The sequence below is a fragment of the Bos indicus x Bos taurus genome, chromosome 7, assembly GCF_003369695.1.
Source record: "Bos indicus x Bos taurus breed Angus x Brahman F1 hybrid chromosome 7, Bos_hybrid_MaternalHap_v2.0, whole genome shotgun sequence".
Lineage (NCBI taxonomy): Eukaryota > Metazoa > Chordata > Mammalia > Artiodactyla > Bovidae > Bos > Bos indicus x Bos taurus.
The window spans coordinates 106,119,764-106,136,676 of NC_040082.1; the positions used below are offsets into that span (position 1 = coordinate 106,119,764).

General features: G+C 56.1%; 1 protein-coding gene across 3 annotated transcripts in view; it reads left to right on the forward strand.

The window, feature by feature from the left end:
• Positions 1 to 16,913, forward strand: part of UPF1 (UPF1, RNA helicase and ATPase) — a 33,579-nt gene that overhangs the window by 14,526 nt on the left and 2,140 nt on the right. Inside the window, exons 4-23 of one of the 3 annotated variants that reach the window (XM_027548344.1) lie at positions 1,908 to 2,075; positions 2,468 to 2,648; positions 3,767 to 3,928; positions 4,552 to 4,636; positions 4,819 to 4,917; positions 5,368 to 5,476; positions 5,632 to 5,791; positions 5,895 to 6,013; positions 6,433 to 6,597; positions 6,691 to 6,805; positions 7,607 to 7,750; positions 8,125 to 8,338; positions 11,320 to 11,437; positions 11,833 to 11,989; positions 12,156 to 12,298; positions 13,687 to 13,861; positions 14,372 to 14,453; positions 15,643 to 15,804; positions 15,937 to 16,154; positions 16,493 to 16,615. In XM_027548344.1, the coding sequence (XP_027404145.1) occupies positions 1,908 to 2,075; positions 2,468 to 2,648; positions 3,767 to 3,928; positions 4,552 to 4,636; positions 4,819 to 4,917; positions 5,368 to 5,476; positions 5,632 to 5,791; positions 5,895 to 6,013; positions 6,433 to 6,597; positions 6,691 to 6,805; positions 7,607 to 7,750; positions 8,125 to 8,338; positions 11,320 to 11,437; positions 11,833 to 11,989; positions 12,156 to 12,298; positions 13,687 to 13,861; positions 14,372 to 14,453; positions 15,643 to 15,804; positions 15,937 to 16,154; positions 16,493 to 16,612 (2,896 nt within the window). In that variant the 3' untranslated portion in view covers positions 16,613 to 16,615. Of the gene's footprint in view, positions 1 to 1,907; positions 2,076 to 2,467; positions 2,649 to 3,766; positions 3,929 to 4,551; positions 4,670 to 4,818; positions 4,918 to 5,367; positions 5,477 to 5,631; positions 5,792 to 5,894; positions 6,014 to 6,432; positions 6,598 to 6,690; positions 6,806 to 7,606; positions 7,751 to 8,124; positions 8,339 to 11,319; positions 11,438 to 11,832; positions 11,990 to 12,155; positions 12,299 to 13,686; positions 13,862 to 14,371; positions 14,454 to 15,642; positions 15,805 to 15,936; positions 16,155 to 16,492; positions 16,637 to 16,913 lie in introns of all 3 variants that reach the window. The other 2 variants (XM_027548343.1, XM_027548342.1) reach the window with 2 other exon arrangements.

A 16,913-nucleotide genomic window follows, 5' to 3' on the forward strand; every position in this document is an offset into this window, starting at 1 on the left:
CTAATATGGGCCAGATCCTGAATCATCAGATTAAATTAAGTTCACTTGACCGTCGACTCTGGGCTTCCCTTCCTGCTGTTGATCAGCAGCAGCTGTGACTAGGTCCCTTTTTTTTGGGTTTAGGTGAGACCAGCATGATGCGGGCACTCAGATTCCAGGGAGAGTCCGTTTATCTAGGCTCGAGTGGTGAGATTCCTCAGCCCCCACCACTGGCACGGGTCTAGTTCTATTGGCTTCTCTGAGGCTGCCGTGAGGTGAGGACTCAGGCCATTGCCACAGAGAAGCAGAGCAGAGTCTCCGTGGGACAGGGCTCCCAGGTCACCAGCACGGAAGCAGCATCTTCCTCTGAGATTCCTGTTTTATAGAAATAAAGTGACGAAATTCCGTAGGCGGCTTTATTCATACATAGCCCCCTTCCTATGTCTTCGGCAGCCGGACGCGGGCTCATGACCTCGTGCAGGATGCAGAGTGCTCACATCTCATGTCATCTTGGAGTCAGTAATGCAAATTATGGGCTTCTGAGTGAGGCAAGGAAGGGAGCTGGGTTTTTTAGGGATATGAAAGGAGAAGCGTCTTTAGGGTACCCAGAAGAGGCTGGTATCTCACTTTCCAAATGTTCTGGGTAATTTAAGTGTTACTGTGTTTGCATTAGTTCCTCTCTTGCAGGAAAAGCAATTAAATAAAACTTGCCTTAGTTGGCAACCCCATCTTCAGGTCAGCAGAGCCAAGGTCAGGGAAGTGAGCAGAGAACCTCTGAGAGAAAACAGACTTGGTCAGCCAGCACTGTGTTCTGTGCAAGGTCAAATTGTGAAGGTGATGAACCCCCCTTCAGGAAGCTTCCAATGTGGTAGAGCGTGGTGGGCCTAGAAAAGACAGGAGGAAATCACTGATTCCGGTAGAATACCCAGGGGTGGCAGCTCCAGGAGGGGAGGAGGGGTGGGGGCTTTGGAGGTACAGAGAGTAGTGGTGATTAGCTGGGTAATCTGACAATCTTTGTGGGGCCAGAGAGGATTAGGATGTTGGCCTCTGAGCCAAAGCGTGCACAGGAGGGGTTTCCCAGGGTGACGCGAGGGGAGCAGCAGGGAAGGCTGGAGGCCCAGCAGGCGCACTCAGCGTGTGACACACGCACAGCAAGGCTGGGGGTTGCTGGGGAGGCTGGGAGAGCTGAGGCAGGAGCAGGCACTACCTGGGGCCCCGAGTGAGGCTGGTGTTGGGGAGGGCGAGTTCAGCGCTAAACCAGGGACTCAGGGCCTGGCTTAGGTGAGCCGTGTCCCGGAAATGAGAAAGGTGTCAAGAGTTCTGGCCACGCGCAACAAGGAAAGAGCTGAGACAGCGGGGCTTCCAGACAGTTCAGAGCTGGCCCTGTGCTTCCGGAGAGTAGCCTTGACCTCCCCCTGCTCCGTATTTTTTTGCTGTCCTCAGGTTTCTAGTACATTTGGTTATCAGGTTTCCTGGCCTGCAGCAAATGAGAAGGGGTGTTGCTCCTGGAAGCAGGCGCGGGGCCAGGAGAAGTGACTTTGAAAGGAGCAGCGGAGAAACTACGTTGAGTGAATAGGAGCAGTGAAGGGGCGAGCCTTCCTCTCCAAGACAGCAGCCTTGGCACCCGAGTTAGATTCAGTCAGGCCCAATAAGCTGGATTTAAGAAAGCAGGAATGGGGCAAGAGGGAACTGTGTGAAGCATGTTAGGGAAGTTTTCCTTAGAAATGGTTCAAGTCAGATCGATTTTTGCGCTCAGTGGGGAGCCAGTTCAGGGGCAGGCCGGTCCCTCTGGATGCCAGATGGATGAGGTGTGACCATTCCTGCTAATGGACCGTGAACGGTACCGGAACTTTTAACGGAGCTCGAAAATTGGAAGTGGTGAAAAGCCAAACTTTGGGTGTTAACTATTGATCATTTCCTGGTTTCAGCCACATTGTAAATCACCTTGTGAGGGCAAAATGCAAAGAGGTGACTCTGCACAAGGATGGGCCCCTAGGGGAGACGGTTCTGGAGTGTTATAACTGCGGCTGCCGCAACGTCTTCCTCCTCGGCTTCATCCCTGCCAAGGCCGACTCGGTTGTGGTGCTGCTGTGCAGGTGAGGGCAGGGCCCCAGTTCCCTTGTTTGGGGGGGTGCCTTTCAGGCGAAGACTCAGTCTCTCCACAGTGCCAACTCTCTGGAGCTTTAAAATAGTTTTAAGTGGTTTCTGCCAACTGGCGAGGTCTAAGGAGGTTTGGAGGGTTGGGGCTTGTTACAGAGCTAGGAATGTCATATGACCCTTTTGGGGTGTCTTCTGGTTAAATCATAAAAGTTTTAAGAGTTCGGACCTCAAGTGCATGAGGAGATGCATTTATTGCTAACAATTTAAAGGCACTGTGATCATACAGTAAAATGTAGGGAGCACCACTCTGAAGTAAGAGGTAATAAGCCTGGGGCAGGGGCAGAGGTCATCCTCACCTGGGCTCTCCCCGCCCTCGGGGTTTCTGCAGGCAGCCCTGTGCCAGTCAGAGCAGCCTCAAGGACATCAACTGGGACAGCTCCCAGTGGCAGCCCCTGATCCAGGACCGGTGCTTCCTGTCCTGGCTGGTCAAGATCCCTTCTGAGCAGGAGCAGCTGCGGGCGCGGCAGATCACCGCCCAGCAGATCAACAAGCTGGAGGAGCTCTGGAAGGTGAGGGCCTGTGGCAAAGCACGTCCCGCTCCGTGCCACGTGTTGGTGGGGGAGGGGGCTGGGACCGGGGCTGGGGTCCTCAGAAACAGGAAGGAGGGTGCCAGGGATGCCTCCTGCCAGGCCTCTGGGAAAGGAAAGCTCTGGCCAGTGGAGTTTTTCTGTTCTTGTTGAGGGCAGGGGTGGCTGGTGGGAAGGAGGAGGATGGGAGCTGGTGGTCAGCGACTGCAGCTGGACACGCCAGGAGGAGCCGGGCCCGAGCAGACAGCCGGGACTGCGGTATACTGTGTGAAACCTGGTTGGGCTTGAGACGTGTGACATGTTGGAGCCAGGGCGACACCAGGCTGGGGGCCCGCAAGATTCCTGCCCTGCCCACAGGCCGTTCTCCAGGGAAGCCCTCCTCTGGTTCTGGCTGCTTGCACACACACACATGTACACATTTTATTTATTTTTGGTGCAGGATGTGGGGTCTTGGTTCCCTGACCAGGCATTGAACCTGCAGCCCCTGTAATGGAAGCTCAGCATCTTAACTAGTGAACAGCCGAGAACTCCTAATTGCTGTTATAATTAATTAGGCTAGAGATTTTAATTAGGCACCCATATAATTTAAAAAATGTGAATTTATCTTCTCTTCAGCTGCAGGGCAAAATATTTGTGAAGCATTGGCTAGCAGGGACCCTCTCCACCTTGATTTTCAGGTTGCCGCAGTTATCTCACTCTTCTTGTTTATATCTAAACAGCCCACTTACCTGCCAAGAGAGAGTGTGTTTCTCCTTTTGGTGCAGCGTAGTAGGATCAGGAGGAAACGGGGAGGCGGGCCTTCCTTTCTGTTTACACACTTGGGGAATCCAGTGCTCTTTCTGGCAGCTGGGGAGAATAACCTCTCCCGTGTCAGGGGCTAGGTGTTGGTTGAGGAACGTGCCCACCTGGTGGGATAAGTGTGTCAGGCTGTGTTCCTGGGGCTTCCCCCTCTGTGTGTCACGTGGGCTTCCTGATGAGAGGGCTGGGCCACTGGGAGCCCTGCTCGTCCTGAGAAGTGATGACGGGTGTGCACTCGCATACAGGGCGTCTTAAGTAGAGGTGAGAATGGGGAAGAGCGTGGTGCCGGCTCTTGTCTCTAGGAGAACCCTTCTGCCACCTTGGAGGACCTGGAGAAGCCTGGAGTGGACGAGGAGCCGCAGCACGTCCTCCTGCGCTACGAGGACGCCTACCAGTACCAGAACATATTTGGGCCTCTGGTCAAGCTGGAGGCTGACTACGACAAGAAGCTGAAAGAGTCACAGGTGATGTGGTGTGTGCACGAGGGCTTGTTCATTTTAACAGAGCATCTCTCCTCAGGTCTGCGGAGGGTGGGTTTCTCTGCAGACTGCACATGCTGACTTGGGCCTCGGTGCAGCCCCTGAGAGGCGGAGCCGTGGATAAGGACAGGCCTGTGGGAGGTGCTCTGCCACTCACGGCCAAACATCCATCTAGGTGCCGTCTGACCTAAAGTCCAACAAACATTGCTTCCAGTTGGGTTTGTAGCCTTTGCCTCAGCGGGGAGAGTCAGACCCCAGGAGCCCGCAGCACCCTGAGGACGCTCCTGTGCCCATTCCTCGGAAACTGCACGGGAATCGGGAGCCCCGAGGCTCACGGGCCATGTCCTCAGCCGTCAGCTTCCTTCTCTCCCTCCACCACCCACAGAGCAGCTGTCTCCAAGAACAGACGTCGTGTGGGGGGGTCTTCTGGTTGTCCTCTGCAGGTTTTGGGGTCCTCACGCCTTCTCTCCCGGATGTGCCCTGGTTGGTGTTTCAGGCTGTCTGGTGCTGCTCGCCTAGAGGCACCTACCTGTGGAAAACAGACACGAGGAGCCCAGACCCGTGTCTGTGTTGCAGGCTAACAGGGCTCTTATTTTTTATATGCTCAGACTCAAGATAACATCACGGTCAGGTGGGACCTGGGCCTTAACAAGAAGAGAATCGCCTACTTCACTTTGCCCAAGACTGACTCTGGTAATGAGGATTTAGTCATAATTTGGTTAAGAGGTGATTTTAAGTTTTAAAATATTTGTGACTCTAAGTAGCATAAAATTCCTAGTTTCACCCTTGTAAAGTGTCCCTGAATTTGAACTGTTGGTGGTGGTGTCTGTGATGCGTGTGCAAACGCCGGTTTCCTGTTGTCTTCTCTCTGTAAGACATGCGGCTCATGCAAGGGGATGAGATATGCCTGCGGTACAAAGGGGACCTGGCGCCCCTCTGGAAAGGGATCGGCCACGTCATCAAGGTCCCTGATAGTATCCTTTGTGTAAAGAAGGGCCGGCCCAGGCACCCTCTGCCCCAGTCTCCGACGGGCTTGTCCCGAGTACAAGAGACCTGTGTGGGCCACCATGGAGAGCGGTCTTGAGGCCTCAAATGCAGGGAAGGCTGTGTGCAGCCCCTTTGACTCTGGTTTGTTTCAAGCCATCAGGCTCTAGTTGTCCTAGCTGATACAGAGCTGCTTAGGCAGAAACCAGGGTACTCCGAACTGTGTGCCCGAGGGCTCTGTGGAACCTGGGCCCTGGGCTTGGCTGTTCCTTGCTGGATGCCACCCTAGGCTCGTGGGGAAGACGCCCCTGGCTGCAGTGGCCGGAACCTGCCATGGAGAACACGGGCCTCTCGCTGTGCTTCCTGTGTCTGGTGCGGAGGGGCTGTCTCCTCAGTGAGTGAAGGCTTTGACAAGGATGAGACTTAACTCGGCGGTGTAGATTATGGCGATGAGATTGCTATTGAGCTTCGGAGCAGCGTGGGCGCCCCTGTGGAGGTGACTCATAACTTCCAGGTGGATTTCGTGTGGAAGTCAACCTCATTCGACAGGTATGCCCACCCCCTTCCCCTCGTGCTTGCCTGTGTCTGCTTGGCAGGCCCTGGCCCTCGGTGTGGCTGCAGTCTCCCCACTGCTCCGTGTTGTGGGGAGCCAGGCTGCCTGGCAGCTTCGTGTGCCCGCCACTGAGCTGGAGCTTCCCCTTCAGAATGCAGAGCGCACTGAAAACCTTTGCCGTGGATGAGACCTCCGTGTCGGGCTACATCTACCACAAACTGCTTGGCCATGAGGTGGAGGATGTGATCATCAAGTGCCAGCTGCCCAAGCGCTTCACGGCACAGGGGCTCCCCGACCTCAACCACTCTCAGGTTCTCACCTGTCCCGCGGGCAGGAGGGTCCCAGGCCCCAGGGCCTGCGTGCTGAGCGGCCCTCCGCCTTGTCTGCACCCCTAACGGCTACTTGTATCCGAAGGTTTACGCCGTGAAGACTGTGCTGCAGAGACCACTGAGTCTGATCCAGGGCCCACCGGGCACAGGAAAGACCGTGACCTCAGCCACCATCGTCTACCACCTGGCTCGGCAAGGCAACGGGTAGGGCTCTGTGCAGCCCAGGGTGGGGAAACGGAGGGGCCCAGCATACCTGGCGTGCTGCTTCCTACGCCGTTGGTAGTAGGTCTGGCCTCTGTGGCCGCTTTTAACAAGTGAGCTTGCACAGGGTAGACTCATCCTCGGTTGTGTTGTGCCTGTGTGCACCTCAGCGCTTGGAAAGTCTCAGCAGTGTGGTCACGAGGTGATGACGCCGGAATCAGGAGTTAGTGGGGAGTGGCATGCACAGTGTGAAGATCAGGAAGTTCAGACCATCCACCTTGTTGCTCCTTCAGCACCATGTCACTCCTGGCTTTAGTCTTAGAGCTTGAGTCGGCTCCCCTGCCACCTGTGATCCAAACAGTGGTCTTGCTCTGGGCTCTTCTCTGGGCGAGCACTGACATTGCGCTCACGTTTTATTGAAGGCCTGTGCTGGTCTGTGCTCCAAGCAACATAGCCGTGGATCAGCTGACTGAGAAGATCCACCAGACCGGGCTGAAAGTCGTGCGGCTCTGCGCCAAGAGCCGCGAGGCCATAGACTCCCCGGTGTCCTTCTTGGCCCTGCACAACCAGATCAGGAACATGGACAGGTGGGTGTCGGGTCCCTGGCCTTAAGGCTAGGCACGTCTCCCCGGGGCAGGCCCTGGGGGCACCCACCTCCTGCTCACACGCTGTGTTTGCAGCATGCCAGAGCTCCAAAAGCTGCAGCAGCTGAAGGATGAGACTGGGGAGCTGTCGTCGGCGGACGAGAAGCGTTACAGAGCCCTGAAGCGCACTGCCGAGAGGGAGCTGCTCATGGTGAGCTCCTCACCTGCCCTGCTGCCCGGGAACGGGTCTGGGCCTTTGGGCTTTGTCTTCTCACTTGTTCACTTTGGGCTTCCCTGGTGGCTCAGACGGTAAAGAATCTGTTGGCAGTGTAGGACACCCGGGTTTGCTCCCTGGGTTGGGAAGATTCCCCTGGAGAAGAGAATGGCAACCCACTCCAGTATTCTCGGCTGAGAAATGCCATGGACAGAGGAGCCTGGCGGGCCACGGTCCATGGGGTTGGAAAGAGTGGGACACGGCTGAGCAACACTTGGAGTTTCACATGTTCTTTGGGCCAGAGGACCTGTTTGGATACATTAAGTCCATGTGTAGCGCCTGTAGTGGGTTCTTTTCTATTTGAGGAGAGAACTCTGATACCGTCCTCCGTGTGCTTCCTCTGAGGTCACACAGAGACATCTTATTGTCTGAAATGACAATTGTTTGCGGTAGAGTCCACTCCCTGCCAGCCTCCCTGTGGCTGGACTCTTGGGAGCCTGGTCCTGGTCTGTGCCTGGAGCCCGGGGCAGGTCCAGAGCGCTGTCTCCTACTCTAGGTGACGAACCAACTGAAACCATGGTTTCCCTGGCTCGGCACTGCCCCTCAGAGGCTGTCGTGAGGCACCACGCCCTTTTTTAGGCATGACTCGCAAGCACTTAGGATCACCACAGCCTGGACTGTAGATTCTGTCAGGAAGGGTGTGGACCAGAGTGGCGTCTGCGTCCCGTCCTGCCTGCCCTTTGGGGTCTGGGAGCCCTCACCTGCAGGTGCCCTGAGGCCTGGCGCTCTCTTCCCCAGAACGCAGATGTCATCTGCTGCACGTGTGTGGGCGCAGGAGACCCGAGGCTCGCCAAGATGCAGTTCCGCTCCATTTTAATCGACGAAAGCACGCAGGCCACCGAGCCAGAGTGCATGGTCCCTGTGGTCCTTGGAGCCAAGCAGGTGGGCCAGAGCACGTCCATCACAGTCTTATTTGACGTTTTGGGTACACTCTCTTTTGTTCTAGTTCTGTGTGGTACTTAGTGCTGGAGGTTTGCTTTAGTGTCCTAGGCTCTGTTTCCTGCCCTGGCAGAGCACAGAGGGGTGCACAGCAGGCTTTGAGGGGGTCTTCCAAGGGTGGGCGCGGCACAGAGTGCCTTCGTGAAGGTTCAGAGCATGTTCCATGTGTATGGTGGGCAGTTTTCCCACTCCAGGTCAGTGTCTTGCCACTTGAATTAGTGTAGTTGGGTGGTTGTATGGACCCCAGTCCTCTTAGTCCCTGAGTGGACATGTAGGCTGTCCATGTTTGAACTGTGATGCGGGCCTCTTTATCACAGCTGATCCTCGTGGGTGACCACTGCCAGCTGGGCCCTGTGGTGATGTGCAAGAAGGCGGCCAAGGCCGGGCTGTCGCAGTCGCTCTTTGAACGCCTGGTGGTGCTGGGCATCCGCCCCATCCGCCTCCAGGTCCAGTACCGGATGCACCCCGCGCTCAGCGCCTTCCCGTCCAACATCTTCTACGAGGGCTCTCTCCAGAATGGCGTTACCGCAGGTAAGCTCGGCCCAGTGCTGGGAGTCTGGGGACAGTGCCTGGTCTCGCTTCCTTCTCAAGTGGCCTTAGGTGGTGACTGTGTGTGTAGGGGCCCCTCAGAGAGGTGCAGTGGGCAGAACGTATGCTCTAGAGTGCAGGACATTCTTGGGCATGGGAGAAGGGGAGCCCGCATCTTGGTAAGATTTGCAGAGTCAGCTGTGAGGATTCCCGCCAGTGGTGCATCACACACAGAAGAGGCGGTGAGACAACTGCCTGCCCCACTCCTTCCTCTGTCAGCGGTTCTCAAGGCCTGTGTACGCCCGAGAGCAGACTTCGGCGGTGGCCCTGGGGTGTCGGGCGCCTTCGGGCTGTGCTGACACCTGCGGTGCGACCAGGCTGCTGTGAATTGGCACCGCCACACACCTGTGGCAGGCCCTGTCCTGAGTTCAAAGTGAAGAGTCCTCCGTTTACTGGTCCCTGAGGCGCGTCCTTGGGATTCTGTGTGGGGTGGGAGAGGATGGTCTCCCGAGACGCTTGGCAGGTGTGTGAGGTGCTTGAAGGAAGGACCTACACGCTAGTTACACAGACTGGACAGCTCACAGGCATTTTCTTCAGAGGGATCAAAGCTGGCCTGTGGCTTCAAGGAAAACAACTCACAGTATTCATCACCAGTGATAAAATATGAGACTTCACTCCAAAATGAGGGTTTTGGAAAACGCGTGTCCCCTAGTATGAGCTTACCATGTCTTCCGGGTGCCGAGTAAATTTTCTGATGAGATCGTGGTGGTGACATGTGTCAGGGGTGTCAGCCTTTGGAAGCCCTGCCTGACAGGGTGAGCAGCACATCCCATTCCAACAGGCAGCAAAGGTGCTTCCATGTCGCTGGGGGTCAGAGGCCATGCAAGTCAGGGCAGAGCAGAAAGGCCATCGTCCCTGAGCTACAGGGCAGCCTCCCATCCAGTTTTCAGATAGAATTGAGATAATGCCACAGTAGTGGGAAAGGTCTTAAAAGATGCTTCCTGGGACCTCCCTGGTGGTCCAGTGGCTAAGACTGTGTGCTCCTGGTGCAGGAGGCCTGGGTTCAATCCCTGGTCAGGAAACTAAGATCCCACACGTTGCAAGTAAGGGTTCATGTGCCACAACTAAAGATCTCAAGTGCTGCAACTAAGAACTAGCACAGCGAAATAAATGTTTGAAAACAAACATGCGTCCCTTTTCCAACCACTTGCATCTGTGAGGCCTTTCTAGCCTCACATGCTGTGAGGGCTCGCAGGAGACTGGGAGCAGGACTCGAGTAAGCTGGAGAGTGAAGTGAGTTGATAAAATTCACTTAAATATATATTTTAGTGAAATATTATTTTTCATAAAAATATTTTTAAGTTAATATGTTCATCTTTCAATGAATTTTTTAAATTATTTAAAATTTTGGGGTTTTAAAATACAATATATATCGGTAGATGTAATGCACAGAAATAATAGCTGTTTGGACTGCTCCGCTTTCAGAGTGTAAAGAGACGCTGAGAGCAGCATTCGTTTGAGAGCTGCTGATTTAGAGTCTTGTTAATGCCAGCAGCCTATCACATCAGCTTTGTTTAGCCCACTTTGTAGATGAGGAGACTGAGGCGGAAAGTGTGAGTGCCTGTCCACGGCCACGCGGCTGCTGTGCAATACAGTCTTGACCCTTGGGGCTGCTGGTCTGCCGGGTGGTAAGACTAGAAAAGGCCAGGTCACGAGGAGCTTGTTGGTGACGCAGCTGACACTTGTTGGGAAAGCCACCACTCAGCACTGGTACAGACTCCCGCTGGCCTTGCTCCACCTTCTCCATGGCATCGGCTCCACAGGTTGCTGGCGGTGGTTCACTGCTGAACCGTCACTGTCTGGGACATGGCACCCCCGAAGTAAGTTTTTTAAAAACTGAGGAAGTGTAAAGAAGTGCCCAGGCTTAGTGAGCTCTCACGAGGGGACCGTGTCTTACCAGCACCTGCACCTGGAAGCCCCGCCTCACCAGCACCCTGCAGCCCAGCAGCGAGCCCTGTCTGGGATGGTGCGGGCGCCCCGCCCCAGGGTGGCCGATGTCAGTGGTGGGGGCGTGTCTACAGCATGGGAATTAGCCGGCACTGTTTGCTAGCCCTTGCCCTGTCCCTCGCAGGTGGTTAAATGTTTGCCAGCCCCGAGCTTGCTCTAGCCACTGCCCTCACTTGAAACATTGAGTCTTTGCCTCATTTTCAGCTTGACATAAAAGGGATCATACCATGTGTCCTCACAGCTCAGGCTTTTCCTTCATCTATGGTAGTCTGTTTTGGTGCAAAAATTCCAGTTTTTTTTTTACATTAATCTGATTAGGCGTAACTCCAGTCAGAAATTCCCAAAAGAATGGATGGACTGTCTGATTGGACAGACTGATTTTCAGCATCGTAAGGACTTGCAGAGGGCTGAGCACCTAAGATGAACATAAAAGAGCTTGAGGACGGTGGCAGCTCCTACTCGGGGATGTCACGAGTTGCTGTCCAGCTGCAGTCCCAGAGGCGCTGCGCACAGGCCTGAGATAGAGTCCAGAGGCAGACGCACCTGTCCGCACGCCCTGGTCGGGACAAGGCGTGGGGGTCAGCAGTGTCGTTGTTAAAGGCCAGGTGTGGGTACACACGAGTCCCTTAAAGTACATCATAAACCTTCTGGAAGGAGGTAGAATGTCTTCTTTACCCTGGGGCAGACATAGGCCGCAGAAAACACTAACAGTGAGATCTGTTCCGCGAGTAAGCCAGCTTTGTACCAGCTATAGTGCTAAGTGTTGCTGGGAGTTTCGTCAGAGGACCCCCGCCAATGGCCTCCCCTGGGACCCACAGACCTGGGTCAGTTGCTGGAGCCTGTCATTTCCTGCTCTGCCGTGTGCCTCCACCCAGGATGGAATGGCCTCCACTCTGCTCTCCACCTCAGCTCACCCAGACCCGCTGCACTTTTCTTCTCTAACAGGATGTTTTCTTTTTTCTCTTCCACGATGCCAGCGGATCGTGTAAAGAAGGGGTTTGACTTTCAGTGGCCCCAACCGGATAAACCAATGTTCTTCTATGTGACCCAGGGCCAAGAGGAGATTGCCAGCTCAGGCACCTCCTACCTGAACAGGTAAGCAGACTTGTCTGTGGTGCCTGCTGGCCTCGGTGACAGCTTTCCCAGCGGCTGCGCACCTGTGGTCTTGTTTAACGTGGTGAGACTTGTCCTTGTTTTCCTTGTGCTCATTCTGTCCACACACTTAGACCAGCAGCATAGGTCCAACCTCATCTTCTCAGTGTATGTTTCCTGTTGAGCAGATCCTTTAGGAGCCCCCATGTGAGCCTTTTCTGTCCCTCCTGACTCCGTTGGTAAATGCTGGGCTGCCCAGCCATGGGTGTGCCAAGCAGGGCCTCCACAGGGTTGCACTGGAGGCGAGGCTGCCCCTGAGCCTTCCACAGCTTCTAGCCTTGGGGGGGTCTCAGGAGCCCAGAGATGGAGCCTGGGAAGTGAAAGCCTGACTTTCTTAGGACGGAGGCTGCAAACGTGGAGAAGATCACCACGAAGCTGTTGAAGGCGGGCGCCAAGCCGGACCAGATCGGCATCATCACGCCCTACGAGGGCCAGCGCTCCTACCTGGTGCAGTACATGCAGTTCAGCGGCTCCCTGCACACCAAGCTCTACCAGGTACGCCCCGGGCGCTGCCCTTCCACCGCCTGGCAGCAGGGGGCTCTGCCAGCTTCAGGTCCCAGGCTCATCTGTGGGATTCAGTGGTGCATTTTGATACACTTTGTGCGGGCTGAGAGCTCCTTGAAGGAAGCCTGTTGGCTGACCGTGATTATTGCACCTGTAGGAGGTGGAGATTGCCAGCGTGGACGCGTTCCAGGGGCGTGAGAAGGACTTTATCATCCTCTCCTGTGTGCGGGCCAATGAGCACCAAGGCATTGGATTTTTGAATGACCCCAGGCGACTCAACGTGGCCTTGACCAGAGCACGGTACGGAGAGCTGAGTCTCGCTGGGCCTTGCAGAGGCGGCCCCTCTTGCATAGGAGGCTTTCTGAGATGCTGGGAGGGGTTAGCCCGAGAGCTGCTCCCTGCCTGCTTCTCCTCCTGTCAGTTCTCGCACCCCAGCCGCGCCTTGGGCTGTGGCACGGGGCACGGTAGAGGGGCCTCGGCAGTGCCGGGGTAGAGGGCTCCCAGCAGCAGTCTGGAGAGAACCTCTGGCCCGTGAGTTGTCTTTGCTTCTGCGTCCTGGTGGCTTTCTGTCCGGTTGCCTTGTTTAGCTGTGGAATACAGCTTTTGAAGTAGTGAGTGACCCAGAGAATCAGCTGGACCCCATGTCACCCCCACAGGAAACCAGCAACAGCCACCCTTGTGCCAGCTGCAAGCGGGACTCACGTGCACATGTTGGTTCCCTCCCCACTGAGGGCACCTTGGTTTTCCTTTGGTAGCCAGCATAGGCAGGGGAGCCCTGAAACAGCTGATGAATGTAAACTTTCCCCAGAAGCTTGGCTTGGGCACCAAGTGGCGTGCCCAGCCCGTCAGAATGCCTGAGGCAGCTGTGGAATCTGCCTCTGCCACGTGTGACTTGGTTGCCCAGGAGGCTGACTCAGGTCTGCAAATGAGGAGACTCGTCTCTGAGTACATCTTCCCACAGAGATGTTTTGACATCTGGGCTCAACAGAAACCTGCCCTCAAATAAACCCAAGTGCAGGGTTGGCAGCTTACAGGATGGGCTCCAGTGAAAGTCACCTCAGTTTGCAGTTACCCAGCCATCCCCAGCATTCCCAGAGGGTGCTGCATAGGCAGGCCGGGCATCTAGGCAAGGAGGTTGAGGGTGGCTCTCAATGTTCCTGTGTGCTGAGAAGATGGGCATGGTGGGCAGGGTGCCAGGGGAGCTGCCTGGGTACCTTGCACTTTCAGTTCAGTCTCTCAGTCGTGTCTGACCCTTTGTGACCCCATGGACTGCAGCACGCCAGGCTTCCCTGTCCATCACCAACTCCCAGAGCTTGCTCAAACTCCTGTCCATCGAGTCAGTGATGCGATCCAACCGTCTCATCCTCTGTCATCCCTTCTCCTCCTGCCTTCAGTCTTTCCCAGCATCAGGGCCTTTTCAAATGAGTCAGTTCTTTGCATCAGGTGGCCAAAGTATTGGAGCTTCAGCATCAGTCCTTCCAATGAATATTCAGGGTTGATTTCCTTTAGGATTGACTGTTTTGATCTCCTTGTAGTCCAAGGGACTTTCAAGAGTTTTCTCCAACACCACAGTTCAAAAGCATCAAATCTTCAGCGCTTAGCCTTCTTTATGGTCCAGCTCTCACATCCATTCATGACTACTGCAAAGCCATGGCTTTGACTAAACTCTTGGTTTCTACCTCTTGCAGATACGGGGTCATTATCGTGGGCAACCCGAAGGCCCTGTCCAAGCAGCCGTTATGGAACCACCTGCTGAACTACTACAAGGAGCAGAAGGTGCTGGTGGAGGGACCCCTGAACAACCTGCGGGAGAGCCTCATGCAGTTCAGCAAGCCCAGGAAGCTGGTCAACACCATCAACCCGGTGAGTGCCCACCGCGGGCGGGGAGAGACTGCTGGGAACCCCCTCCTCCCCAGGCCGGTGTTCTGGGCCTGTGGCAGTGCGTGATGGCAGGTGGGACTTGTGACGAGTACGAGCTGGGGTGGGCTGAGCGCGTCAGTGTGTGAAGACGAGCGGTGCATGCTAGCCTGTCCCCGAGAGCTCCCACGCCAGGCGTCTCAGTTGTTCTGAGGCTTTTCTCTTCTTGGCCCTTGTGGAGCACGGTGTCACGGTGGCACCCAGCAGCTCGCAGTCAGACCCAAGCAGCTGGGAGCGTGGTAAACCCATGGTGCTCTGGGGCTTAAGGAGTGGGTGCTGCCCGAGCTGTTGGGCATCAAAGGCAGGGTCAGGCGAGGAAAGGTGGGCAAAGGCCAGAGCGCATGAATGGCAAGCCTCTGTGTGTGCAGCTTGGCCACCTCCCAGGCCACCAGATGTTTGGAAAGTTCTTCCTTGTGTCAGCATGATAAATTCCTCACTGACCTAAACCCTTTGCAGGGAGCCCGCTTCATGACGACAGCCATGTATGATGCCCGGGAGGCCATCATCCCAGGGTCGGTCTATGACCGGAGCAGCCAGGGTGAGTCTCTGCGGGGGACCGCCTGGCCCCGCACTTGTTGACTCTTCCCACACCCACACCTTCCAGCCCTGTCACTCCTGCCTGACCTCTCATGCCTCTGTCCACAGAAACCTGCCTGGCAGTGAGCGTTCTTTCTCAGCTTTGCTTGTTTGAAATCAAATAATTGGTTTGGGCAATTTCTCAAAAGACTAATGTTTTTAAAATAATACAGCTCTGCATACGCAGTGGTGTCTCAGCAAATCTCGTAGCTCGGTCAGTTTGCTTCTACGCCCTCACCCCACCCTGCCTGCCCTTTGCTCTCCTTCTCCGTGGGAGGGGCACACCTGCAGCCTCGTCTCAGGTTTTGCTGCTTTCCCTGAACTCCAGCTCCATCTGTCAGACCTCAGGGTTGGGCGCCCCGCCTCTCTAGCTGGATGAGGCTTCCGTGTACTGTGTACTAAGGTCCCTGCCTCCCGGGACCCTTCCCCGAGCCAGCTGTCATGGAGGGCCAGCACCTCGCCCATGTGCTCTGCCACCTGCCCAAGTCTCGCAGCTGCCTTTGGCCTTCTGCATGCTTGCCATTCCCCTCCAGGGCAGGTGGACCCCAGCTGCTCCTCTTCCACAGGAAATTGTTAGAGACCCTTTCCCTGCTGCAGTGTCCTTCCGGTCGTTAGGCTCAGACTGGGGGTTGTGTTCTTAAATAACGACAGATCTTGTCACCATATCTGATGAGTACCTGTGTAGCTGAGGGTGTCCTGGGTCCATCCTTCATCCCTGAGGCCCCCGTGGATCTGCCTTGACCGAAGGTTGCCCTGGGGGCTTTTGTCTTCCCTGAGATACACTGGTGTATCAGGCTTAGGCTTTTTCTTAGGGGTGGCGGTGGGAGCATGTAATGTAACATTTGCAGTAAAAAGGGCTGTTGAAAGAAATCAGAAATGCAGCATGGTTTCCGTTTTTCACATCCCCGTAGGCCAGTGGTTCCCAGAATCCCCCAGGAGAAAAAGTTCACTCCCAGACACCAGCCCCAGGAGGCTGTCGGGTGGGGAGGATGTGTTGTACGATTCGGCATCAGGTGACTTTGCTGTCGGAGCACACCAGGCAACGCTGGGACAGACAGCAGTGAGAGGACAAGACAGATGCTCCCGCTGTGGGCAGAGCAGGGCTCGTTTGGATGCGGTGTGACGCCTGCCGTTCACCTTGTGTCTTACAGGCCGGCCCTCGAACATGTACTTCCAGACCCACGACCAGATTGGCATGATCAGCGCCGGCCCCAGCCACGTGGCTGCCATGAACATCCCCATTCCCTTCAACCTGGTCATGCCGCCCATGCCGCCACCGGGGTATTTTGGACAAGCTAATGGGCCAGCCGCAGGTGAGCGCTGAGCCGGGGTCCCGTGGGAAGCCGGTTTCGCCTGGGCTGGACTCACACCCTAGGGTTGAGCAGGCGTGCTTGTCCGTGAGGCTCAGAACCTCTTTCAGGGAACCCTGGACTGCTGTCTTTCAGGCCGAGGCACCCCGAAAGGCAAGACTGGTCGTGGGGGGCGCCAGAAGAACCGCTTTGGGCTTCCTGGGCCCAGTCAGACGAATCTCCCCAACAGCCAGGCCAGCCAGGATGTGGCGTCCCAGCCCTTCTCCCAGGGCGCCCTGACCCAAGGCTACATCTCCATGAGCCAGCCCTCCCAGATGAGCCAGCCCGGCCTCTCCCAGCCTGAGCTGTCCCAGGTGAGCCCTGGCCCCTTAGCGTGAAGCAGCACACCCACGGTGGGGTCAGAGCAGCCCAGGGAGCCCTCTTGGCACACCCAGGCCCGGTGACACTCTCCTCTAACGACCTCAGCATAGGGACTGTGGGTCTAGAACACCCCACATGCAGTGCTGTCCTGGGTAGCACATATCCAGCGGCGAGGTAACCGGTGTGGGTTTCCTGCCACGTGGGCTTCGAGGTAAGTTTCCAGATGATTCCTTGGGGGTAGCAACGGGTAGGACACAGAGCAGGTTCTCACGGCCGGGAGGACGAGTACACCTCTTGATTCAGTGCTCATCTCTCCAACCTTGTCTCGCAGGACAGCTACCTTGGAGATGAGTTTAAGTCACAGATCGACGTGGCGCTGTCGCAAGACTCCACATACCAGGGCGAGCGGGCGTACCAGCACGGTGGAGTGACGGGGCTGTCCCAGTACTAGAAGGCAAGCTGGCCTCTGGAGGAGGTGTGGGTCTCGAGTCCTCCAGGGGCCGCCCGCCCTGTCCCTGCCACTCTGGGTCCCGGTACCTCTGCTCAGCTGCGGGGGATATGAGCCTCAGGCGCGCTCCTCTGCCACTCTCCAGAGGGTCTTAGCGCTGCTTCTGGTGGGCAGCCAGGAGGCAGAGGGTCCCCTCACCCTGACGAGGCCGGTCGTGAGGGTGGAGAGGGCCCAGCCCCTAGGTGCCTGCGCGCCTCTGGGTGTGCGTCTCGGTCCCTCCGGGGCCCTGTGTCATGGTTGTCTG